We start from the raw sequence: 27,106 nt of genomic DNA, 5'->3' as shown, positions 1-27,106 counted from the left end.
GAGTCCATTGTATTACAAAACGGAAAGAATGTGGCTCAGTCTTGACTCAGTGTAGAGAAGACTGTCCACCAAAGTTCAGTGCTAGGTAAAGAGGGTCTTGGTCAGAGAAGCAACCAAGATACAAATGATAACTCTGAAAGATCTGGAGATATCTGTAGACAAGGCTGGAGAAACTATCCATGGGAGATTGACCATTTGGATGCTCCACAGAGCTAGTGTTTATGGAAGGTGGTGAGAAGAAAGTCATTGGTGAAACAAACCTGTATCAAAACCCATTTGGAGTTTGACATTTGAGAGACTTAGCAAACATGTGGAAAAGTTCTCTTTGGTCTAATGACAGCAAACTTGTTGGCCTTCCTGCATATGTCACGTGTGGTGGAAAGTTACCAGACTCATTTCCTTGGAATAGAAGCCCTAGGGCAGTGGTTCTCAACCTGTGTTTCCCCCAGATGTTTTGGCCTTCAACTCCCAGAAATCCTAACAGCTGGTAAACTGGCTGAGATTTCTGGGAGTTGTCGGCCAAAAACACCTGAGGACCCACAGGTTGAGAACCACTGCCCTAGGGATTGTGTGATGTTGTAGGGATAGTTGTGTGGTGTTATGGGGATATTTTTTTTCTTAGCAAGGATTGGGAAACAGATCAAGATTCAGAGCCAAATGGATGGAGGCAAATTGTACAGAAAACATGTTTCAGGCTGTAAGAGGAACAGGAGAAAAGTCCGATTTTTCTGCAGGAAAATGACACCTAATTGACACAGGACTGTTTTATAAACAAGAATCTGAATAGCACTGGTGTGTGGCAATTCCCGTGTTTTTGAGTGTTGTTCTTTATTTACTGTTGTGATTTTAGAGTTTTTTAAAATACTGGTAGCCATATTTTGTTCATTTTCATGGTTTCCTCCGTTCTATTGTAATTGTCCACATGCCTGTGGATTTCAGTGGCTTTTTGTGTAGTCTGACATGGTAATTGTTAGAGTGGAACAACATTTCTGTGTCCTCAGATTATATGCTGTGTCCAGGTTGGTTCATCAAGTGCTGTGCTATTGGTGACTTCTCTGGTTGAATTGGTCTGCAGTGCCTTTCATGTTCCTTGATTTGCATCTGGGCAATGCTGTGTTTGGTGGTCCCGATGTAGACTTGTCCACAGCTGCATGGTAGACTCATGCAGAGGTGAGCTAATCCCTCTTGTCCTTTGCTGAACGTAGCGTTTGTTGGATTTTCTTAGTGCAGTGGTTTTCAACCTGTGGGTCCCCAGATGTTTTGGCCTTCAACTCCCAGAAATCCTAACACCTGGTAAACTGGGTGGGATTTCTGGGAGTTGTAGACCAAAACACCTGGGGACCCACAGGTTGAGAACCACTTTCTTAGTGGGTCTGTAGATAGTTGTTTTGGCCATGGAAGTCTCTACATATGTCCCTTGGGCATCAGTTAGCTGACTCCTTTGAGGAAGCATGTTTGAGAAAATTTGTGGCCGCAACAGCTACAAAGGATGCTTCTGCAAAATATTGTTGTTTGTGCTAGACAAAAATATTTTGCATTTTAACAGTGTTGAGTATACATTAAGTGGTAACAATGCCAGTTATATTCATTTTAGTTCCAGATGGTAACACAACAAAGTGTGAAGAAGATGCATTGGGAAAGGGTTGAATACATCTATAAGACATTACAATATGACCCCTACATCTGTGGTGGCTATGTTCCCAGACTTTTAGGAAAATGTTAAATTGTGGATAATAGTGAAACAAAAAGACTTTAGGCTCTAGAATACCATAGAGTCTCACTGGAGGAACTAGAAAATAACGAGAGAGGACATTTTGTATAATGTGGTATATGAAACCACAGGTACAGGGGTCATATTGTATATACTTGGAATTTTTTGTATTTATGAAGAAAATTAAACCAAATATTTAATTGGTATAGTGAATTATAAAGGTCTGAGTATCCAAAGGGTCGGTGGTTCGAATCCAGAGAATGGGGTGAGCTCCTGTCTGTCAGCTCCAGTTTCTCATGCGAGGACATGAGAGAAGCCTCCCACAGGATGATAAAACATCCAGGTATCCCCTGGGCAATGTCTCTGCACATGACCAATTCTTTCACACCAGAAGCGACTTGCAGTTTCTCAAGTTGCTCCTGATACACACACACACAAAAGTTCCTTTTTGATCTTGGAAACTAAGCAGAGTCAGTCTTGGTTTGTAGTTGAATGGGAGACTGCCACCAAATTCCAGGTACTATATTTCAGAGGAGAGAAATTACAAAACCACCTCTATTTTCTGCTTAAGAATATCCAATGAGAAATTCCTGGGATTGTCGTAAACTAAACATGTATACACAATATAACCTTATGAATCCTATCAAATTTACTTATGGAGATGGAGTTTCTGTGTGTTTATTTAGCAAACATCTCTATTTATTCAGACTTTGTGTTTATTTTTTATGAGGTTCTGTACCTTAATTTGTATATTGCACTGTTATGCAGCTGATTTGTTTTTCAGATTTTAAAGGCTTTAACATATGCATTATTTCTTGGTAGTATGTCAGACAAAACAATGAGTGCTGCTTCTTACTAGAGACTTGGAGTTAGTTGTGGTTGATTCATTCCTGCTTTTCTGTGGTAAACTTGTTGCTGTAGTTACTAAAAGCAATTTCTACCAGTACCGGTTAACACTGCCCTATCTTGGACAAAGAGGACTTTGCAAAACTAGTCTGTGCTCTTGTAACTTCTGGCCTCAAGCACTCATTCTATGCAGCAACATTTCTGCTACTGCAAAATCTTGTTATACGTCTTGTTTTAGCTGTGAGATGTCATAAACATAATTAGTTGATTGTGTTCCTCTAGCAATTACTATGTGCTTAAATTCAATTCAAGGTGCTGAAGTTTATGGATCTCATATTGCATTCTTACATAGTTCATCCTGTTAGGTTGAATTTTTGCTCTGACTTACAACTGCATGAATAGTGAAATGTATTGCAGTGATTGAAAAGGGAACTTATACAATTTTGCCTGAAGCTTTTGAATGGCTTACTACTAGCTTTCTGGAGGAATGGGGTACAAAATGCATAACTTCCATTTGAACTCTAGCAACCTTGTTTTTAACAATACAAGTTTTTCCCTCCCTGTTTTTAGTCTGACAAATCTCTTATATTGTTAATTTTATGCAACTGCAGCATGGAACAGGCAGCTCACAAATGGTTTCAATACAGAAAATAGTGGATTAATTGAAACCGCTTGAATGGTTTAGAATTCACATTAATTAAATGGTATGGAAGTACTGTATTTTACATATACTGTAGCTGTGACCTCTTGGCTGTAGCAAGTATGTGCCTAAAAATGAAGTTTTGAGACCAGTGTTGGCTATAACTATATTGGAGAATTAAAGGAACAGGGTTTAGTCCTCTAAGGCCCTTCTATACTGCCATATAATCCAGATTATCTAAGTAAATCATCCACATTATTGGCTTTGAACTGGATTATATGAGTCTATACTGCCATATAATCCATCTTAAAGCAGATACTCTGGATTTTATAAGGCAGTGTAGAAGGGGCCTAATAAAAATGGTTGGTGTTTGGGAATACATTTCCTTTGAAATATGTAAAACAGCAGTTTAAAAGAAGGCTCATATCTTTTTCAGTGATAGGTACACTCACCTTAACATCTCTCTGTTGTTGCAACAAATTAATAGAAATGTTTTTTCTTAGAACCTAATACACATTAAGCCACAGAGGTGCCAACTTTGTACAACTACATGAGAAAATCCCTTTTTGACGAAACTATTGCGTACTTACGGTACTCTAGCATTCTGTTTCTATGATGCCTGCCTTGTTGTTCATGGGAAGCCCAGAAACAGATCATGATTGCAACACAAGCTTTCCACTCATGTATCTCAGCAAATGCTGTTTCTTTTTCTTGCTGGAGTTAATATTTATTCATTGCAGTTAGTAGCCATGGATAGCTGTATCCTCCATGAATCCATCCCAACCTCCTTTTAAGGCTGGCCAAATTGGCAGCCATAACCACTAGTGGTAGTACATTCCTTGGTTTTAACTATGTGCTGTCGGGAAGGGCATCTCTTTTTATCCTCTTTTTCCCACCAGAAATAGCTTGATGTATGATCCTGTGTTTTAGTACTATGTGAGAGAAAAGAACCTTTTCTGTCAATTTTCTCTTCCATACTTAGTTCTGTACATCATCTCCCCTCTTCTTTTTTAAAAGTAAAAACTTGAAATGTTGTAAACTTTCATCATGGGCCTCTTGGTAATTTTTGGCTGCTCTTTTCTGCACCTTTTTCAAACCCATAGTACCTTTTTCATGATCAGAACTGTATAAAATAGTCCAATAATGTATTATGATCGTGATGATTTTGTTCTAATTCTTAACGATCACCATCCTACAGTTTGCATTATTTAGATCAGTTGCCCATGGGATGACACTTTTATCAACCTATTCTCCAAACCTCCCACATTCCTTTGCTGATTTCACATCACCTACTCAGACTTTATCAAAATTAATGTCAAGTTTTACTTGTAGTCGAATTTATCCTTGTTCTCATATGATCACTTAATCATTATTGTACTTTCTGGTTGCTTGTGGCACTTGAAAATCTGATTGACACAAACTAAATTAGTAAGGATAACAGTAGGAAGTGCCATGCCATCATTTGTCCGCCTCCTTTTTCTTCTTGTAGAGAATAATTCAAGGTGGTACTGATGCTGCTAACTATCTAAAGCAGGCATCCTCAAACTGCAGCCCTCCAGCTGTTTGGGCCTCCAACTCCCAGAAGCCCTAATAAGCTTGTTCAATTGCCAGGAATTCTGGGAGTTAAAGGCCCAAACAGCTGGAGGGCTGCAGTTTGAGGATGCCTGATTTAACGTACTGCTTCTTTTAGTGTGGCTTCTGAACCCCAAATGGGGTCCCTGTCGATCAGTGGTTCCCAACCTGTGATCCGTGGACCACCAGTGGTCTGTAGGAAGAAAAATAAGATTTTTCACCATTACTACACCATTGCCTCAAAATCACATGGCAATGAGAGTGACTGGTCTCGTGAAACTTATAGTGCTGAGGCAACGGGGATGACAGGAGGGGAGAGGCTGACAACTCATATCAGCTCTAGATTAATAATAATAATAATAATAATAATTTATAAAATATCATTATTAAATATAGATTATTAAATATGGTTTTCTTTGGGCGAGCCGATGGCGACTAGTGGATGGCATATGTTCTGTATCAGAAACTAGAGCTGAGGTGGTCTATTCAATGCAGTTTTCTGAATCGGCACTCCAAATAACCAGACCAAATCTAAAGTTGACCAAAAACTGATTCATAACCCTTTTGGTACTAATGTTGGAGAGTGGTCCCTGGTCAAAAAAGGTTGGGAACCACTGCCTTAGATTAATGTTGGGTCACAAAAAATGGCAATAGTAAAAGCATGCCTCATATGCTAGCAACGATGTGCAGTGTTTACAGTGGGTGCTGCAGAAAATGCTTCAGCTATACTCCACAAAAAGGAAAATCAGTCTGTGTAGCAACCCTTGAAAAATGTTTGATTTTAATAGCTATTTTATATACCTATATACCTAGGGTCACAATAGCTATTTTATATACCTATATACCTAGGGTCACATTAAAATTTATCATACACAATGGGGTTGCAAGTAGAAAAAGTTTAAGATGCTCCAATTTAAAGTACTTCTTGTGGCTGTTAAAAGTTAGCAAGACAGAGAACAATCTGGCACTGACTTCTGTTTTGAAAGTGGGCACAGCTCTAGGGTGACGGCATATGTGGCACTCCCAGAGGCCCGGTAAGGGAAAGGATGAGAGCCACGCTGTTGATTCTGGGCTAGAAACACACTCTGATGCTCTGTTGGTTGTGTGCAAATCTGACAGCTGCCTGGAGTGCACACAGCATGACTGGAAAAGCATCTGCTGATTCCTACCATTTTGTTTGCTATTGGTGCTTACGGTGGATAGACACATTTGCACTTCAGTATAAACATTGCTAGAATTATCATCGAGTTGGTGCAAATGTTCAAAAAGACTGGGTTTTTTTTCCCCTTTTGCCAGGTGACTTCAGATTTCTCATGCTTTTCTTGTATTTTTCCTTTCTTTCTTTCTTTTTTGGTATATGTAGTTCATTCTCTTCTTTTTTAATGGAGGCTTACTAGCAAATACAGTAGTTCTGAATGCAAGTCGCTCCTGACACGGCAAAAAAAAAGTAGTTCTGAATCTCTTTTTTCCTCCTCTTCTCCTTTGCCATCTTTTAAAAAAGTACCTCTTATATGTTAATGAACCAACAAATTGTGGCTGAACTTTGCTTGCCACCAGCTGCAAAATCTAATCATATAGTAATTTAATTGAATATTTTGAGTAAGTATGCAAAATTACATCTTAAATACAGCAGATTGCTGTTTGAATTTAGTCACATTGAGGTGTATCACCTGCAAAACAGCATATATTATCAACATGAATTGCCGTCCCCCCATCTTGTTGAAGCATCTTTCTCCTATCTGCTTTGGGGTGTTGAGGGACCTTAAGAATCCATCAGTCAGGATGGGGGCAGGGCTATGTCCCCCTGAAGTCCTGGAGAAGGTCATGATTTGAATGCCTTCCATGGATCCCTCTGCCAAGCTTCCCACATCTGGCTATGTCCAGCATGAGTGTGACTATATGCTCAGCTGAGGTAGGCAGGCCATTCTTCAGTCCTGTACTGCTTCATTTATTTCTTTTTTCCATTCAGCTCTCCCCATTTCAGGTTCCCAAACACGTGTCTCTTAAGCTTTCTCTCTGCTCCATGTTTGGTCAGATGGTAAGATGCTTCTTCCAAGTAGATTCTCCAGCCGCAAACTCTGGGCCCCCGTTATATTAGATTTGGTATACATACTGGCTAAACAGCATGTTGTAGCCATGTGTGACAGCCTCAAAAGATGTTTTAATACTTGTTTATATCTGATTGGAGCAATGTTAGTAATCTCCCAAAAATAACATCAAGGTGAGCACAGACTTGGAATCCCAACAGATGAATTGATAGGTCAAGGCTGGAATTAAATTTAACCCACATAAAAGAGTGTTGGATACTTTGTGGGCGGGGGATGGGACTAGAGGACCTGTTGGAGCAATAATGCTCTGGCAGAAATGTTTAAATCTTGTTAGCTTATTCAGAGAAATGAAAATGAGGATTCCAATGTCTGAAATTCACCTCTTAAACTAAGAGGACGATAAAATGATAAATTTCAGTCTTGACCACTGTGACTGTTCTGACTCAGTGTAGAAACAGATTGGTTCAAAGATTTCACTGTTCAAGAGAATCATAATTAGTGAAAGGAATAAAATATTGTGAATTATTACCATCCTGTACCACGACTTTTCATAAGGCAATTCATATTCTTTTTCTGGAAGGTGATCTTTTTGAGCACAGCACCCAGAGATGTTTCCCCTTTCTGGATTTTATATTTCATAAGCATAGTAAGAACAAAGATGAAGAAAGTTATTATTCCAGCTTTTGGGAAAAAATGGACTCATTGTAATGAATTTAAATATTTTAAAATATAAAATATCAGTGTGAATAATAAAGATAATTAAAGCAATAAAATACAATAACATGTAATGATAAAACAAAGAAAAGCTGGAGGAACAGGTTTGTTATCATCCCATCCCAAAAATGCTTAGAGCTACTTCATCACACTAGAGAATGAATCCACTTTAAATCTGGTTTCTGGCTCCTTCAGAGTTTGTAGTTTAGTGAGGCTGTTAAAGGCTCCTCCCTAAACTACAAACCCCAAAATTCTGCAGCAAGGAGCAATCGGATTTAAAGTGGATTCATTTTTTTAGTTTGATGAGGGAATAGGAAAACAGACTTTCCCTCCAATTCAGTGAAGTTAAATAGAGGAAAATGAGCAGAAAGGATGCAAAGTACAACTCCTGCAAAATTTATCTCAGAACACTAATAGTCTTTCAAATAAGAAATAAAACGCTTTAATAAGATGCTAGCTGAGATTTTGCATTATCAAAGATAAATGGTGCTATGTTGTCATTGTTATGTCTGACAATGTAATCCTCCTTCCCCAAAACACCTACCCAGCTAAAGGGTTTCTGAAATTCTGTAGATCAAGGCCCTGGAAAGTTAAATCTGCAGTCCTCTTCTGGTAGCGAGGTGCTGAAGAGGCCCTTTGGAGTCTCGCTGCAATTGCTTCACTCAGTGTGCCCTGCAAATGGAATAAATGCTGAATATGTCATTTCTAATTTGCAGCAACTTGGAAACCTTCTGGCTGGGGCATTTTCAGGCTGAAAAGATAGATTTTAGGGTTACATTTTGTTGTAAGCTATCCTCAGTAGTCATGAGATCAGAAGTCCAGCCTACTGAACAGGATGACAACCATTATTTTTAAGGGGTGTGTAAACTGAAGCCTCTATGACCAAATTGCTTCAAATTAAATCCATCGTTCATTACAGTTATCAATAACATAAGAGAACTCTCACAGAAGCAAAGTTCATATTTTGACAGGATGTGCCTGATTAAACATGGACCATGCACAGACTGAGGTAAGAGGGAGCCAGAAGAGATATCCAACATGTGTCTTCTGGTGTCACAGAGGCCATTTGTTGGTAAAACTCCAGCTAGCACTAGGGAAAAAAACCCAGTACATGGCAATCTATAAACTTCTGCTTAGTATAATTAGCCAGACATGCTCTTGTGTATGTATATATGTTTTCAAGTTGCTTGTTGACTTATGGCAACCCCATAAATGTCATTGGCATTTCTAAGATAAGAAACACTCAGAGGCAGCTTTGTGTGTACCTTCATCTGGAATATACCTACAGCACCTGGTGTTCGGTCTACCATCCACGTCTCCCAAAGAAAACCAGTGCGATATACTATGTTTCAGAGGAAGGGCTGGTCAAAACCATCTCTGAGTATTTCTTGCCTAAGAAAACCTTTTGAAATTCCATGAGTTGATGGGCTACTTGAATACATACACATGCACCAACATCTCTGAAAGGAGACAGATCTCATGTCCACTGGGATTCCTGAAAAATTTGGTTGAAGGACAAAACTTACTATAGAGGTACATTACCACCTGCAATCCCTTTATTAAGTTGTGCCATAAAACTGCACAGGCTTTTAAGCTTTCCAGAACTATTCACCAGGCTAAACAGTGAAGAAATTGGAGTATACAATTAGACTAAATGTTGTGGCTGAGATCTCCAGTTCAATCCATCCCAAGATGGAGACTGAAGATTAAATAAATTATAGGCAGGTATGCTGGTTTCTGGTTACACCTAGCAGCTCATATTGGGACAAAGAACGAATGAGTTATTGCAATTTTTGAAAGTACAAAAGTTGGCTAAAACTCAGGTCTGTCTTTTCCCTTGGGCAAAACACACTGGTTCCTGAACCAGCTGAGCAGAAACACAGGGAAAGGTGACAGTATGTGTTTGTGTATATGTATATATATATACACAAACAAAGCTGAAGATTAAACATTTCATGATGTAATAAGTGAAGAGGTTGGGTGAAGCCAAATTGTGAATATTCCTTAGCTGTTGTAGGGTATGAAATTTTACATGCACACAGTCATTTTCCAGTGGTAATCTTCTTTCTTTGGTGATTGATCCTGAAGGGCCAAGTGCTGTGTTTTCCAAACCATATTAAAAATTAAATATAATTATTCTTGTCACTGGTATATTGATGAGTAGAATTGCAGAAACCTATATATTTCTACAATTAGTCTGCATTTAGCACACCTGAAATCTGCAGAAAACAGTAAATGAGTGACCTCCACACCTCCCTCAAATCCCCCAAGCAAGTGTTGTCCATGAAAGTGGGCTAATGATGGTGTGGGAAATGTCTTTGTGTCTTGGGCCACCAAAGATGCTATTGTATCAGATAATGTGCTAATACGTGCTATATGAGCCTGCTCCTGATATAAAATCTTTAGCGGAAGGCTCTCTTGGTTCCACCATAATCTCGGATTTTTTTCGTGTTAGGAGCTACTTGAGAAACTGCAAGTTGCTTCTGGTGTGAGAGAATTGGCTGTCTGCAAGGATGTTGCCCAGGGAATGCCCTGATGGTTTACCATCCTGTGGGAGGCTTCTCTCATGTTCCCGCATGGGAAGCTGGAGCTGACAGACTGAGCTCACCCTGCTCCCTGGATTCGAACTGCCGACCTTTCGGTTGGCAGTCCTGCCGGCACAAGGGTTTAACCTAAGCATGGGAAAATTTCGGCTCGCCAGGTGTTGTGGACTCTTACTGGCTGTTAGGAATTGTGGGAGTTGAAGTCCAAAACACCTGGAGGGCTGAAGTTTGCCCATGCATGGTTTAACCTATTGCGCCACCAGAAGCTCCTCATCTCAAACATGTGGTGAGGATGAAAGCGAACCTTATCAGTGGCTGCTTCCAAGTTGTTGAACTTCCCTCTCCAGAAGATTTACTTGGCTTCCTCCCTGCTATCTTTCTTTGGACAGTTAAAGACCTTTTTTATTTAAGGAAGCATTTGGTTTTATGTGTTTTGCAGTGGATAAAGCTTTTAATGAGATTGTAGTGGTTGTATTATGTTTTAAGTATCTCTTAATGCTGTTTTAACTTATTTAATGTTGGTTTTAAAATATAACAATGTTACGTTTTTGAATGTACATTTAGTTGAATTGTGTCTTAACATTTGTATGAAGAGTTTTTAAAACTCGTATTGTGCTTTTAAAACATTGTATGCTGTCTTGATTGCTGTGCTGTGAGAAAGGATACAGCTGAAATATCAAGAAACGAACAAAAATCTTATTCACGATTAGCTTATCTTTCGATTTAGCAGCAGCAGGAAGCAAGTACTTGGTTCTTTTACTACAGGATCCAGGAGAGGGATCAGCTTCAAAACAAGGATATCTTTTGATCTGCTTTTTTACATCCAGTTGCTTTTCTCCCCTGAGCACTTCAAGTGCAGAGAGTGGGCACTTTCCTCTGCTGATTATGCAGTTGCAGGGAGAATGGCTTGGGATTGCAGTCTTCCATATGGAAGCCTTACAGAGGACCCATAGATCAGCTTGCCTAATTCATGAAACAGTAGCTGGTTCAGAATTTATAGGTACTCCCCAATGATACTAAATATTTGTATCTAACTCTCACGTTATCTTCTTGCCTTTACACTCCTTCAAATGACTGACAGAGCATGAAGAAACCGTTAATGAACAATATATAGCTCCGAAAATAATAAAGCAAGTTTTAAATAAAATAGAAGATGACAAAGCTGAAATAAATGTATATCAGTGTTAATGTAAGGGAACTGTTATTCCACTTACTAAGTGTTGAAGGTATTATGTGATGTCAAACCATTAATTTTTCAAAATATGAAATGATTGTGGATGCAAATACTTCTGGAAGTACTGTAAGATATTGTTGAGTAAACAAATGCCCTTTTTACATGTTCTCTTTCAGAATTTCTTATCTCAGTATCACAGAAGTGGAATTGTGGAAATACTCTGCCTCATTTAGAAACTTTGTGTCTCTCCAGCTTTCAGCATTACTATTGTTGAGAAGATACACATCCTTTCCTGTCAGTCTTGTAATTCTTCCAAGGAATGTACAATGACATCAGCAGTAGTTGACAGTGGAGGTTCCGTTCTGGAGTTTGACAGCAATGGAGTACAAATCGTTTGCGAGGTCAGAAAATGAAATACAACCTATTTTAATATAGTCTTTTAAAATGTTGACCAAGAATGCATGCTTTGAAGTGAGAAAAGGGTATTTCTTACTGCCTATTTAGAAAAATTAAAATAAAGAAGTGAAAGAAAAGAAAGGGATATATGATAAATTACAACATCACTGGGAGAAATATCTCAAGCCTGTTATTCAGAAGCTTTTTATGTTTGATTCATTAAATTAAGACTTTGAAGGCACACAATAACCATTAGCTAAATTAAATATGAAATTAACAAGTGTGACTTCTTTTCATTTATTTAAATTGTATGACACAGTATGCTTTTTATTATCAAGGGGTAACAACATCATTTCAATTCTTGGTTGTGTGACACAACAAAATGTACAACAGCAAAGTAGGAGGGGAAAAATACAAGACACTGTATCTAGTGAAATTCTATGGGATGTTGACCATAGAATTGAATTAGAGGCCTAGAGAAAACTCTTCTATTGGTATTTTTTAGGTTCTCCAGAGTGATTTTACTGGAAGTCAAGGATATAGCTCATTTCAGGAAAAAATAGGGTTCCAGATTATGTGAAAATCGTATTACATGAAAGGCCCTATAATGGGTCCTTTGCATAATACATGGGCTTACTGTATATGTTAAAGTTTCACAATGAAATCTGTGGACGTTTGGTTATAATCATTCTAGTTCTAATTGTTCCTGCAATCATGTGCCTTGGTGGTTTTCAAATTCTTGAAAATTATAATGACATGCTGCTTGTTAATCACATACAATAGCATTTGTATCTTGAGGAATAGAGAAACCATGAGGCTTCAGATGGTGGCATACTGCAGCTCCCATGAAACATGAAGCATACAGTATTCTATTGTCAAAGGCTTTCACAGCCGGAATCACTGGGATGTTTTGTGGGTTTTGGGCTGTATGGCCATGTTCTGGCAGTATTTTCTCCTGCCCTTTCACCTGGATTTGTAGCTGGCATCTTCAGACGATCAGATCCTCAGAAGATGCCCAAAAACCACACAATACCCCATGAAATATATTGGCTGGGAGCCAGAATTAAACCATGTCTGGTGGACACCAGGATTCCAGTCATAGTCTAGAGCTTATGGTGCATTTCTAATGTGATATTCTAAGATATATTTAGATTTATTCTAACATTCTGTTAAACTCATAAAGTTACATAGTGGAATGGGAAAGGGATTGTTTAGAACAGATTAGGAAACTGAACTAATTTGCTCTCCCTTTTTCTTATGGGTTCCTACAGGAGAATGAGCCTGTCTCTGAGTATCCAGCTGTAATAGTAGAACCTGTACCCAGTGCCCGACTAGAACAAGGGTATGCTGCACAGATCTTTGTCTATGATGATGAAACATACCTGCTACAAGATGTTGCAGAAGAACAAGAAATCGAGACTGAAACTGTGAGAACAGGTAGACCTGTTTTTTTTAAAAAAAAGAAAAGCATTTGGTGTGTTTCCATATTTTAATTGTTGTGTTGTACTGTGCCTTTAGGTTGTTTCAACTTATGGCAACCCTATTATAGGGTTTTCTTGGCAAGATTTGTTCAGAGGACAGTTGCCTACCTTAGGGGATGAGAGACAGTGTTTTGCTCAAGATCCAATGGCGAGCTGAACTTTGGTCTTCCGAGTCAGAGTCCAATCCTCAAACCACTTGATACCACACTGCCTCTTACAAACCTTTTATTTCCAGATTGATTTTTGCTTTCCTTCGGCTTAATGGGAAGAGCCAAAGGAATGTGGGAATTATAACATTGAACAAAGATGCTAGCTGTACCTTCCCTGCGTAAAATTCAGAGATATATATTTTTAATTCCTCCAGTTTATATTCCATATTAGGAGATATCCTATCACTTGACTAGGGAAGGTGTTTAACAATAAATACCTGTAGCTCCACAATTAATATTGCTGACAGCATATTTACATTTGTTATAGTACTTGTTACATTTCAAGCTATTTTGGTGTTTTCCTCTTTTAATATTAAAATATGGGCTTGTCTTGAACAAGGTGAGGTAGGGTAATCGGTAATTTCAATAAGACAGGCTACTTTAAATTGTCTCTTTTGGGTTCTTTGAGACATCTTCATTAAAGTTTTGGCATTTGTAGCAATAATTAAATTGGTCAAATAAATATACCAAGAAGTAACAAGTAAATTAATGGTTACAAAAGTTGAAATCATCCCCACTTTTGGCATGACTTGTTGGCCACAGATATACTTTGAATAGAACAGGAATGACTAATGTGTGGCCCTCCAGATGTTGATGGCATTTCCAGCAGCTGTAGTTAGCATAGCTTGTTGAAGAGATTGGATGAATCTTTCAGACCAGCTACATCGAAATGACTGCTAGTACCCTTTTTCTGATATGGTAGAATATTCTACCAATTCGGGTGCAAAGACACTGTATCTGGAATATGGTGAGACTATAAATCAGTGTTAGTAAGGTACAGATCTGTCGGAACTTTAGTTCCTCATTAGTGGTGTAGCCACTGATAGTATATTGATAAAATAGCACATTTCAGATCTAACATTTAACTGGTGGACACATATGACTTAATAATTTCCTCCAAATTCAGCAAGCCCAATCCTTGCCCTTCCTCTTTTGGAAAGGCCTCCCATATATAATACAAATTCTGTAGTCCCAGTTTAGTTCCTGGTTATATTTTGTATTTAGGGCAGATTTGTGGATACCTCTAAGCAAAGCTTACTGTTGAACAAAAAAGTTCCACTGCATTTTTAAGAATCACCAATATTTTGCAACTTAAAGGAACCAATTATTACACCTGTTTCTTAAAATAGGATTCTGTATACAACAATTTATAACTCCATGATTCAGGATTCAGAGAACTTTATGCCCAAGCCAGCCTTTGGATTTTTCAGTGCCACCCCTCTATGCTGCATTGCAGATTGCTCATGATACCAAGAGGAAAGTACCAAAAATTGTGATACCGAATGCAAAAAGAGACTCCTGCTGAAAGGGGAAATACAAATGGGTGTTAGTTTCCACCATCCATTTCATCTTTATTAATGACTTATATGAAAGGTTAGAAGGCATGATCATCAAGTTTGCAGACAACAGCAAATTGGGAGGGATAGCTAATACTCCAGAAGACAGGAGCAGAATTCAAAATGGTCTTAGCAGATTAGAGAGATGGGCCAAAGCTAACAAAATGAAGTTCAACAGGGACAAGTGCAAGATACTCCACTTATGTAGAAAAAATGAAATGCAAAGATACAGAATTGGGGGGGGGGGGGAGGCTGGCTCGACAGCAGTATGTATGAAAAATACCTTGGAGTCCTCATGGACAACAAGTTAAACATGCACCAACAATGTGATGCGGCAGCTAAAAAAGCAAATGAGATTGTGGCCTGCATAAATAAGAGTATGGTGTCTAGATCCAGAGAAGTCATGCTACCCCTCTATTCTGCCTTGGCCAGACCGCACCTAGAATCACACTGTGTCTAATTCTGGGCACCACAATTGAAGAGAGATGTTGACAAGCTGGAATGTGTCCAGAGGAGGATGATTAAAATGATCAAGGGTCTGGAGAACACGCCCTATGAGGAATGGTTTAAAGAGCTGGGCATGTTTAGCCTGCAGAAGGGAAGACTGAGAGGAGACATGATGGCCATGTATAAACATGTGAGGGGAAATGATAGGGAGGAGGGAGCAAGCCCTGGGGTCAATGATGTGGAACAATGGCTTCAAACTACATGAAAGGAGATTCCACTGGAACATTAGGAAGAACTTCCTAACTGTGAAGGCTGTTCAGCAGTGGAATGCTCTGCCCTGGAGTGTGGTGGAGGCTCCTACTTTGGAGGCTTTTAAACGGATACTGGATGGCCATCTGTCAGGGGTGCTTTGAATGTGATTTTCCTGTTTCTTGGCAGGAGTTGGATTGTATGGCCCAGAAAGTTTCTTCCAACTCTATGGGTCTGTGACTCTATGACTCTGTAAGGTTCTTGTGGCACTGGAATGGAAATTTAGCTAATGCTCCTATAATAATGTGAGTCCCTGTCCCCATTCGCTGAGGGATAACAAATCCTCCCCTGTTTACTCTGTGTTCTTTAGTGATCTTTGGAATGATTTCCTCATTGTTCCCTGCCAATTGAGAAATAATATTGATATATTGGAAGGGAGTAGAAACATGAAATCAAAAGTAGAGTGGCTACTATGTTAAAACCAAAAAGAAAATACTGTACAGTCAGCAGCGGTTAGTTTTCTCTTATAGGAGTCCCCAGGAGGAAAGAGATAATGCTGGCTTGGCAAAGAATTTTATCTGCACGTAGGAAGTGAAGGGTAAACAGGGTTACTCATGAGGCACTGTGCTGACATGGCTAACCATTCAGCCTAGATCTAGGAGGTGCAAGGAAAATATCATTATGCAGCAAGGCATCATGCCAGGATGATGAGATGGTGAAATGTCCCCTCTCTCTGAAAGGCGAACAGATTTATGAAGTGATGTGACTGATGCATGTAGCTTCGTGTTTTTGAGTATGGAGTGTCTTGAAGGAAGTAAAACCCAACCTCGATGGTGGGGAGAAACAATATGAAGAATTAGGGCTGAAACCATGACAAGAATGAAGGAAAGAAAAGATACATTTATCAAAAATAGCACTTTCTCATCAGCTGGGGATATCACTCCTGGAGGGACACCAGAAATCAAAATAGAGGGGTGGGGGAATGAGGAGAATGAAATACCACAGTCATGCATTCATCATACACATTACCAGATGTCCCCTGGCAAGGCAGCATAGGGTAACATGGCCTATGGGAAATTTATCCCTGGCAAAGAATATTAGGGTTTCCCATAACAGATCCTCTTTTTCAGGTGTGGATATATATTGGGAAACCACAGGATATAACGTGTATTGTTTGAACAAACCACACACTCTTATAGAGCACAACACCAATTTCGATTTTCCCAACAGTTAGATATTCCATTGAGTCTGAACAAATGTTTTTGCTGGGATTAGCCCACTGGATCCTGGCCTACAAAGCTAACATATACATTTCTAACTTTTCTTTTCCTTTTCATCAGTAAATATGATTTAAATAATCAGATTCAGTTTTGAAGGTAAGTGTGGGTGTAACATCTGCGGCTGACTTTCTAGAAATAGATTCGATATTTAAGTAAGACATTTTTATGCGTTTTTCCTGGAAAAGTGTTTTACAACATCACTGTGTAGTATAACAAGGTGCTTTTATTGGCATAGTGCTCAAAAGCTTGTCTGTCACAGAACGCCAACAGTAAATGATCAAACATTTAAAATCTCGTGTTAACTGATATCAAGTGGACTTTAACATATGGCTACCCTATGAATGAGAGGCCTCCAAGTCACCCTGTCATCAACAGCCCTGCTCATTTCTTGCAGACTGAGGCTCTGGCTTTCTTGATGTTGCCTTCCTATTTTTCCTACTGCCTCCTACTTTACCAAGCATTGTTGTCTTTTCTAGTGAGTTATGGCTACTCATGATAATGAGCAAAGTCTCTGTTTAGTTATCTTGGCTAAGGAGAGTGCAGGTTTGATTTGCTCTTTTTATCTTTTTAGTAGTCGTCAGTATCTGTAAAACTCTTTCACATGTGGCAATTAAAGTTTTCTCTGTACACACAGTAATGATCCCAGTTTATGTAACCGGTTTTGTACTGAGAGGAAACCACTTTATTTGATTTTTATAGCTATAATTCATAGATAGCTATATACTTTTGTTTTCCTTAAAAGCGTCCAGTAGGTTAAATAGAGAGTTCCAGTGGATGGAACTTAATGCATGGACTACTTCTATGGAAAGAAGTGGGGAAGTGAGATGATGTTTGTCAATTCTTCTTTCCCCTTGAAAAGTTGCTCTAGAAGGGATAGATGCCCTCTTGAATAATATGGAAGGTAAAGAGAAGGCCTTAAGGAAGAAAGGAGCATCTGCAAAAGTTGCAGCTTCCTTTCATCATTGAGACTATGTTCTGGACCAGTCCCTTGCCTTGGGGGTTCCTTCTATTGAGGAAGGGACACTTTAGATCCAACCTCTTAGAGGTTGAGTATCCCTTATTTTAAATCCAACCTCTTAGAGGTTGAGTATCCCTTATCTGAAATGATGTTTTAGATTTTTGGAACACATGTATTTGTTTATATATACATAATGAAATACCTTGGAGATGGGACTTATGTCTAAACATAACATTAATTTATGATCCATATACATCTTATGGAGCCCCCCAGTTAAACCGCTGAGCTGCTGAACTTCCTGAATGAAAGGTCAACAGTTCAAATCCCAGGAGCGAGGTGAATTCCTGCTATTAGCCAACCTAGCAGTTCATAAACATGCAAAATGTGAGTAGATCAATAGGTACCACTCCGGCGGAAAAGTAACGGTGCTCCATTCGGTCATGCTGACCACATGATCTTGGAGGCGTCTACAGACAACGCTGGCTCTTTGGCTTAGAAATGGAGATGAGCAACCCCCCCCCCCCCCCAGAGTTGGACATGACTAGACTTAATGCCAAGGGGAAACATTTATCTTTACCTTATACATCTTATACACGCAGCCTGAAGATAATTTTATATACAATACTATAATGTGCATGAAACAAGGGTTGTGTACATTGAACCAGAAGAAAGTAAAGGTATCACTACTGCAGCCACCTATGTAGACAATTATGCATTTCAGAGTATTTTGGATCTGTTACTTTCCAAGAATAGGATAGTAATGCCTGTTAAATCTCCATTGCATTTTCTACACAGATACCAATGTTAGAATTGATATTTCCCTTGTTAGGTGAAATAAAAATAGTCTTCAGCTTTCGATTTTGAAAATGTTGCTTAGCTAAGCCAACACTGGTCTTACCTTCGATGTGTTTCATGTGAATGCTGCTATTCATGTGTCTATAAATTGTGTCATCACTAATGACGATTTGATATTTTCAGATCATGGGAGATGTGGCCTTTTTAGATAAAATACTACCATTAAATAATTCCTTTTTTCTCACATTCTTGACATCACATCAGAAAATCCTCCAATGTGGCACAAGTAAAGTTCCTTTTTAATTAAAAAAATATTGTTGCCACAGGGAGGTAGAAGATCTTCATGAAGAAATAATTTCATAGGATGTTGTCATGATTTACCTTCTGATGGGAGTGAAATCCTGATCCAGAACATTGCTGGTATGTATAGCTTCTTTATAATACTATGCATATTTAAGTAACTGGTGGGAGGAAGAACCCTCGGTCCCTTTTAGTAGCAAATGCTAACTTGTTTATTCTAATAAAAATTTTGTTTTTCTTTTTCAGGTAATGATGTCACTCTTTATGCCACTGTTATGGAAAATAAGTGTTAGAATAAGTTCAAACTTTTGACTGTATGTCAGTTATGTAAAGATAGATTTAAAATAAATTCTTCTGTATTTTTTTATTTTACTAATAGAATATATAAACATTGTTGTTTCTATGTAAGTTATTTGTTGCTTTTGTACTAAATCACAGAGCTGCTTTAAAATTCTTGGATAGGATTATACACGCATATAAATAAGGAGCTAGAAATACCATGCTTACTTTGAACACCTAATGAAACAAATACCTTCATCATCTATAAAGGCAAAATAGGCCGTGATCTTATTCTCCCAATAAGTAGATCTTGATTAATTTAATGAAATTTGGTTCCAAGTTGACATAGGAATAGGTTACACATATCAAATTGACTGTAGCCACGATCCATAAGATGACATAACCTATTTACTCGAATCTAATGCTCACCTTTTTTTGGCTAAATTAGCTAGTCAAAATTAGGGTACACCTTAGATTGCTTTAATACAGTAATCTCAGTACTGCAGAAGGGGAAGCTGATTCAGGAGCTCCTTTTTGAGGGATCCTGGGATTTGTATTTTGGTGAGGCATCAGCATTCTTTAGCAGAGAAGGCTCAAGATCATATCAAACTACAGCCTCCATGATTCCATAGCATTGAACCAAGGCAATTAAAGGGGATCCATTCTCCAGTACAGATGCACCCCAAGGCTTTTTCCCCACTGCTGGATACTTCCGTGTTCTGACACTTACGCTTTTAAAGAAGGTATTTTAAGCAGTCAGCAACTGTAGTGCACACCTTTTTGGCCAAATTACAAAGAGTGCACTTTTTTGTTGCTGCGCATGACATTTGTCAGGAAATTTCTTTTTGGTTTCAGGGTTTTGAAAACCGAGCACATTAGATTTGTTTAAATATAGGAATTTGTAAATATGACTTCCTTTTCCTTCTGCAAATGCTAAACTCCCACATCACAAGCTGTCTTATTCAAAGTATATATATTTGGGAAAAGCAGGAGTTAATCTGTACCTGCTCAACCAGAGCCTTCCTCAGAGTCATTGCCAATGCTTCATTTGGGATGAGAGGGGGAGGAAAATCTTGAGGCCATCATAGTAATTTCTATTCTTATCTTGCTGATATAAGTGCTCAGATATACATAGCAAAGAGAAATCCGGAGAACTTTGAGAACAGATATGTCTGTGTCGAATTCAGACACAGTTTAATTTGTAGCATGCTAGTCCCCCCCCCCCCCCCCCAGAATTCTATTAGCCCCAATGATTAACAGTTGAGACTACATTATATGGCAGTGTATGTATCAGGCATGGACAAACTTTTTTGCCCTGGGGCTGCATTGTGGGCCCAACTGAGAGGGCTGGGTCAGGAGGGAGGGTGGCCAGGCACACACTGAGTGGGATGGGCCTGGGAGGGGCCAAAGCTAGTGTCATCCTGAGGAGAGTGAGTAGACTGAAGCCTGTTAGAGTTAGTGGGCGAAACCTAGTGTCATCCTGAGGAGTATGAGGTAAACCTCTGTGTGAGACGCCTCAAGTGAGAAAGCTCCAGTATGAAGGCTTCTGAATGTAAAGCTACTATTTGTTTATTTGTGTTTACTCTAATGTGCCTCTTTTTATGGTATGAGATCAATGCTGTTTTGACACTTTAATGATTAAGTGAGGCACCAGCACTCCTTGGCAGAGGAGTTTAAAGCAGGCATGGGCAAACTTCAACTCCCACAATTTCTAACAGCCTACTGGCTGTTAGTAATTGTGGGAATTGGAAGTCCAAAACACCGGGAGGGCCGAAGTTTGCCCATTCCTGGGTTAAAAGGCCTTGTGGAACTACAAATCCCATGACTCCACAGCATTGAGTCAGGACAGTTAAAGTGGAGTCGAACTGCATTCATGCAAGTGTGGACACACTCATAGAAATTGAATGCAGTGAAATGGTCGCTTCATGTATTATTGAAAGCTTTCATGGCAGGAATCACTGGGTTGCTGTGAGTTTTCTGGGCTGTATGGCCATGTTCCAGAAGCATTCTCTCCTGACATCTATGGCAGGCATCTTCAGTGTTTGTGAGGTCTGTTGGAAACTAGGCAAGTGGGGGGGGGGGGGGTTATATATATCTGTGGAATGTCCAGGGTGGAAGAAAGAACTTGTTTGCTTGAGGCATGTGTGAATGTTGCAATTGGCTGCCTTGATTAGCACTGAATGGCCTTGCAGCTTCAAAGCCTGCTGCTTCCTGCCTGGGGGAGTACTTTGTTAGGAAGTGTTGGCCTGTCATAGATGTGGGTGAAACTTCATGTATTTGGGATAAAGAGAGCAGTTGCTTTCTTTGCGGGACTAGGAGTGTCAAAAAGGGGGAATCAAATTGCTTGAATGCTACAGTTCAGATGCAGCAGATGTGCGCTAAGCAACACCTGGCCAGGATGTATTGCCAGCCGTTGGACTTGCTTTTACGCCAGAGCCTCAACGAACGGGCACTTCAACAACTAGAAGAGGAAGCGGCTTTTGCGTGGGAAGCTTGTGCACCTGAAGAGGAGGATGAAGACGATGCTTGTTTCTGAATGAAATGACACACACACACGGAGCTGTCATGGGATGCGTCGGCTCCTCTTTTCCTCGCAGAGGTTTTGTTATTTGTTCAGTCACTTCTGACTCTTCATGACCTCATGGACCAGTCCACATCAGAGCTCCCTGTTGGAAGTGGCCACCCCCAGTTCCTTCAAGGTCAGGCCATTCACTTCAAGGATAACATTCATCCATCTTGCCCTTGGTCGGCCCCTCTTCCTTTTTCCTTATTCTTTCCCCCAGCATCATTATCTTCTCCAAGCTTTCCAGTCTTCTCATTATATGGCCAAAGTACTTCATCTTTGCCTCTAATAGCCTTCCCTCCAGTGAGCAGTCGGACTTTATTTCCTGGAGTATGGACTGGTTGGATCTTCTAGTGGTCCAAGGCACTCTCAGAATTTTCCTCCAACACCAGAGTTCAAAAGTGTTTTATTTTTGGGTTGTCGTTTTTTCGGACTGTATGGCCATATTCTAGAAGCATTCTCTCCTGACATTTCGCCTGCATCTATAGCAGGCATCCCGTCTTATCATCCTTTGCTCAGCCTTCCTTATTGTCCAGCTCTTGCATCCTTAGGTTACTACAGGGAATACCATTGCTTTATGCGGACCTTCGTTGCCAATGTGATCTCTGTACTCTTAACTTAAATGTCAGCTTGCTGGAAGAAGCAAAGACCACCAGCATTGAAGCGATGGTCCTCTGCCATCAATTCCACTGGACCAGTCATGCCCGACCACTGTCTTCCAAAGCAGTTGCTCTACTCCAAACTCAAGAATGGAAAACTGAATGTTGGTGGGCAGGAAAAGAAATTTAAAGATGGGCTCAAAGCCAACCTTAAAAACTGGCATAGACACTGAGAACTGGGAAGCCCTGGCCCTTGAGCGCTCCAGCTGGAGGTCAGCTGTGACCAGCAGTGCTGCAGAATTTGAAGGCGAAAGAGAGAAACGTGTGAAGCCAACCCTGACCGAGACCGCCTGTCACATGGAAACCGATGCCCTCACTGCAGGAGAAGATGCAGATCAAGAATAGGGCTCCACAGTCACCTACGGACCCACTGCAAGTACACTAATCTTGGAAGACAATCCTACTCGGACAAGGAATCGCCTAAGTAAATAAAGTAACTATTTTATCGAGATTGGTCATTGCTCTCCTCCCAAGAAGTAAATGTCTTCTGATTTCCTGGCTGCAGTCTGCATCTGCGGTCATCTTCGCGCCTAGAAATCCAAAGCCACCTTTTCTCCCTCTAATTTGCCAGTTATCATTCAGTCTGTTTGCCATCATCTTGGGTTATTTTTTATGTTTAATCTTTGCGCCTAGAAATACAAAGACAGGTTCGAGGAGGCGAAAAAGGAAGCGCCGCCTTCCTCTCTCCCCTTTCTCTGTCTCCCCGGCACTTCCTGTCTGCTGCGAGGCCAGCGGGTGGAAGGAAGGAAGGGTCGCGTGCGCCCCACTGGAGGACAGGAAGCGCTGCCGCTGCGCCTCCATTGGCTGCGGGGGCGAGCGCGCGCGCGGGAGAGAGAGAGTTCTCCCTTTCGCGTTGGTTCTGCCCTCCCTCCTTCTTCCCTCTTTCCCCGGGAGCGCGCGCGCACAGCGGTGACGAAGTACGCACGCGGGGGGGGGGGGGAGAAGGACGGGGGCGGTCTTGCGTGCGCGCCCCCGAGCGCCGAGGAAGCCCCTTGCAGGTCAATGCGAAGTCGCCGCCTCCTCCTCCTCCTCCTCTCCAGCGGCATAAACATGGCGACTTCCCTGCATGAGGGCCCCACCAACCAGCTCGATTTGCTCATCCGAGCCGGTAAGCGAAATGGCGGTGGGGGAGAAGGGGAAAGCGTGGAGCGTAGAAAGAGGAGGGTTGGTTGCCTGGTGGGTTGCGCACGCCGCTCGTTCTCTCTCCCTCTCTCCTCCCGCGTTGGAGTTAATGGAGGGGAGGACGAATCCAGGAAGTGAGCGTCACCTTGGCGGGTGCGCGTGCGCGAGAGGCGTGTGTTGCGCGCGTGGCCCCTGCAAAGAGCAGCCTTTTCAGACCATTTCTTTTGCATGGAATGCATGCATATTAATGTGTGTGTATGTGTGTGTGTTTGTTTCTCGCGCCCGCCCTGCTCTTTTTTTTTTTTGCAGCCTGCTCGTTTGGAGCCCAAACCCGGAAAAGGGCGGCGATTGTTGCGCCCGCCAAACCCCAGCCACGCTGCCTGAAGGGGCGGAAAAGACCGCTTCCTTTTTTTTCCTCCCCTTCCTAAACTTTGAAAAGGAACGAGGGGAAACCTGGAAGTCGGGGCGAGGGGGAAGTGAAGGAAGGAGACGCTTCTTAGTACGCGGAATTATTTCTGCGGCCCATTCTTTTTCTCTCGCTCAGATCTCCCCCTCCTCCCTCTCTCCCCTTCTCTTCCGCCTTTCTCCCGGAGCGGAAGCACGGAGCTCCCTGAGGAGCGTTCTCAGCCAGCCAGCCAGCGCGCGCGCGGGGTGGGAGCGGAGGCGGGCGCCAGGGTCCCTCCGCGGCCAATCGCCGGCCGAGGAGGTTCGAAATGAGCGCGCTGGCCTGTTCATTGGGCGGGGCCGTGCCTTGGCGCGCCAATGGAAGGGAGGGAGAGGCTGAGTGGCAGCTCTCTGGGGCGCTGACAAGGCAGGCGCTGAATTGGAGGGAAGAGGAAGGATTGTAAATACGGAAGTGAGGGCGGGGCGGAGGCAGAGAAATAGGCGCGCGCCCGGAGGGAAGGCCAGAGGGAGGAAGGAAGGGCGGGCTTGGCGTGGAGTGGAGCAGGCATGGGCAGACCTGGGCTCGCCAAGTGTTTTGGACTTTAACTCCCACCATTCCTGACAGCCTCAGGCCTCTTCCTTTCCCCCTCAGCCGCTTAAGCGTGGAGTTAGACCAGGCATGGGCAGACTTGGGCCCTCCAGGCGTTTTGGATTTCAACTCTCACAATTCCTGACAGCCTCAGGCCCCTTCCTTTCCTCCTCAGCCTCTTAAGCGTGGAGTTAGACCAGGCATGGGCAGACTTGGGCCCTCCAGGTGTTTTGGATTTCAACTCTCACAATTCCTGACAGCTTCAGGCTCCTTCCTTTCCCCCTCAGCCTCTTAAGCGTGGAGTTAGACCAGGCATTGGCAGACTTGGGCCCTCCAGGGGTTTTGGTCTTTAACTCCCACCATTCCTGACAGCTTCAGGCTCCTTCCTTTCCCCCTCAGCCGCTTAAGCGTGGAGTTAGACCAGGCATTGGCAGACTTGGGCCCTCCAGGTGTTTTGGATTTCAACTCTCACAATTCCTGACAGCTTCAGGCTCCTTCCTTTCCCCCTCAGCCTTTTAAGCGTGGAGTAGACCAGGCATGGGCAGATTTGGGCCCTCCAGGTGTTTTGGTCTTTAACTCCCACCATTCCTAACAGCCTTAGGCCCCTTCCTTTTCCCCCTCAGCCGCTTAAGCGTGGAGTTAGACCAGGCATTGGCAGACTTGGGCCCTCCAGGTGTTTTAGACTTTAACTCCCACCATTCCTAACAGCCTCAGCCCCCTTCCTTTCTCCCCTCACCCGCTTAAGCGTGGAGTTAGACCAGGTAGTGGCAGGCTTGGGCTCTCCAGGTGTTTTGGACTTCAGCTCCCACCATTCCTAACAGCCTCAGACCCCTTCCTTTTCTGGCTGAGGGGGGAAAAGGGGTCTGAGGCTGTTAGGAATGGTGGGAGCTGAAGTCCAAAACATTTAGAGGGCCCACGTTTGCCCTAGGGTGATACATATCTTTTCTATTGTTGTTGGTGCCAACTGCCATAAAGTCAGCTTTGATCTCCCAAGTTCCCTCTCAGTCACCCCTCTACATTTTACGACCCTCTTTAGCAGAATAAGGCTAAAGAGGCTGGGTGGCCATCTGTTGGGAGTGCTTTCATTGTGTGTTCACAATCAAAGCACTCCTGACAGATGGCCACCCAGCCTCTGTATTCGAGGGACTCTATCAGGGGCAGCCTATTCCACTGCTTAATAGCTCTTAACCGTTCAGAAGTTCTTCCTAAAGTTCTGTCTTCCTGTCATTTGAACTCAGCTTAAGAGGCTGCAGGAGGAAAAGGAATAGGCCCAAGGCTGTTAGAAATTGTGGGAGTTGAAGTCCTAAACACTTGGAAGGCCGAAGTTTTCCTGTGTCTGAGGTAGACATTCTCATTCATGTCCTGCCGCAATCTGCTTCCTGTGCAGTTTTAATGTACTTCGACACAGTTTGACTACTGTATATCAGTGCTTTGGGATCCTAGGAATTCTACTTTCATGAGGCCTTTAACCTTGCTAGAACCTCACCAAACTACAAATCTCAGGATTCCATACCATTGAGCCATGGCAGTAGAAGTAGTGTCGCTGCATTCATTCTACGAAGTAGAATGGAACTTTGATTCAGGCCTGAAAGTATTTCTGGGCTACCTTCTCCATCTTTTGGGCCTTTTGAAAAGCCTCCATGGGAAATCTCAGTATATTTGTGACACCATTTCAATTTCTGGCACTTAGGTTTCTTGTCCTGCAGATTTCTATTGAGCTGCTAGTCAAGGTATTTCTAATGAGCCCTGCTACAGGTTGGGCATCGCTTATCTTGACTTCCAAAATATCCCAGAATTGTCCACATTTAGGTTTTCTTTTTAACGTGCCATGAGTGATTTGAGAAACTGCAAGTTGCTTCTGGTATGAGAATTGGCCATCTGCAAGGACATTACCCAAAGGATGTCTGGATTTTGATGTTTTAGCATCCTTGTTGGAGGCTTTTCTCATGACCCCATATGGGGAGCTGGAACTGAAGCCGACAGGAGGAGCTCAACCTGCTCTCTTCGGATTTGAATCGCTGCTCTATCGGTCAGCAATCCGGCTCGCACGAGAGTTTAACCCATTGTGCCACTGGGGATTCCCACATTTGGGGTAGGATGGGGATTGAGATAGTGATACTGTTGTCTTAGTTCAGAGTACACAAATCTGTTTTGTGCACAGATTTAAAATACTGTGTATAAAACAACCATCAAACTGTATGTTTAAGGTGTATATGAAACATACATGAATTCTGTGTTTACATTTGGGTTCCATCTCCAAGATTCCCCCCCCCCCCCCACACACACACACATATATGAAACCAAAAATCCAAGTACTTCTGGTTCAAAGCATTTTGGATAAAGGTTAGGTAAAGGTAAAGGTTATAGTTGAAATTAAATTCCAAAGATGTTTGGGATTTTGAAAAATGTTTTCATTTATTGTAGCTTCTGTTTATATTTTTCTGTAGTGTGGAGAGGAGGGAATGCTGGGAGACATGAAGGTGTCAGTAACCCTATCCTTGTTTTCTGTTGAATGCAATCGTGTCAAAACCTGCTCCAGCAGCGGTTTACATCCTTTCTGTCTCCAAGGCTTTCAAAGATAAATTGGGCAATGTGTGGCCTTTAAAATATTGTTGAACATCAACCCCTACCTAGAATAGACAATGGTGAAGCATACTTAGTTACAGTTCAGAGTGACAGTCCAAAAGAACAAAGTATGGAACTTCATACTTTCTCCAATTCTTTAATATGTGATTTTCCATTTCTGTTTCTCCAATTTTGAAGATACTGGAATTGAAACAAATTATCTGAGAAATCAGTGCCAAAGTTGC

General features: G+C 41.6%; 1 protein-coding gene across 3 annotated transcripts in view; it reads left to right on the top strand.

Moving 5' to 3' along the window:
- Nucleotides 1-27,106, top strand: part of ELF2 (E74 like ETS transcription factor 2) — a 52,293-nt gene that overhangs the window by 7,419 nt on the left and 17,768 nt on the right. For 2 of the 3 annotated variants that reach the window (XM_060778929.2, XM_060778928.2), the window contains exons 2-3: nt 11,425-11,649; nt 12,916-13,081. In XM_060778929.2, the coding sequence (XP_060634912.2) occupies nt 11,575-11,649; nt 12,916-13,081 (241 nt within the window). In that variant the 5' untranslated portion in view covers nt 11,425-11,574. Of the gene's footprint in view, nt 1-11,424; nt 11,650-12,915; nt 13,082-23,139; nt 23,310-27,106 lie in introns of those variants that run through there. The other variant, XM_060778930.2, reaches the window with a different exon arrangement.

Source organism: Anolis sagrei, chromosome 5, assembly GCF_037176765.1.
Source record: "Anolis sagrei isolate rAnoSag1 chromosome 5, rAnoSag1.mat, whole genome shotgun sequence".
Lineage (NCBI taxonomy): Eukaryota > Metazoa > Chordata > Lepidosauria > Squamata > Dactyloidae > Anolis > Anolis sagrei.
This window is presented reverse-complemented; position numbering and strand designations above follow the sequence as displayed.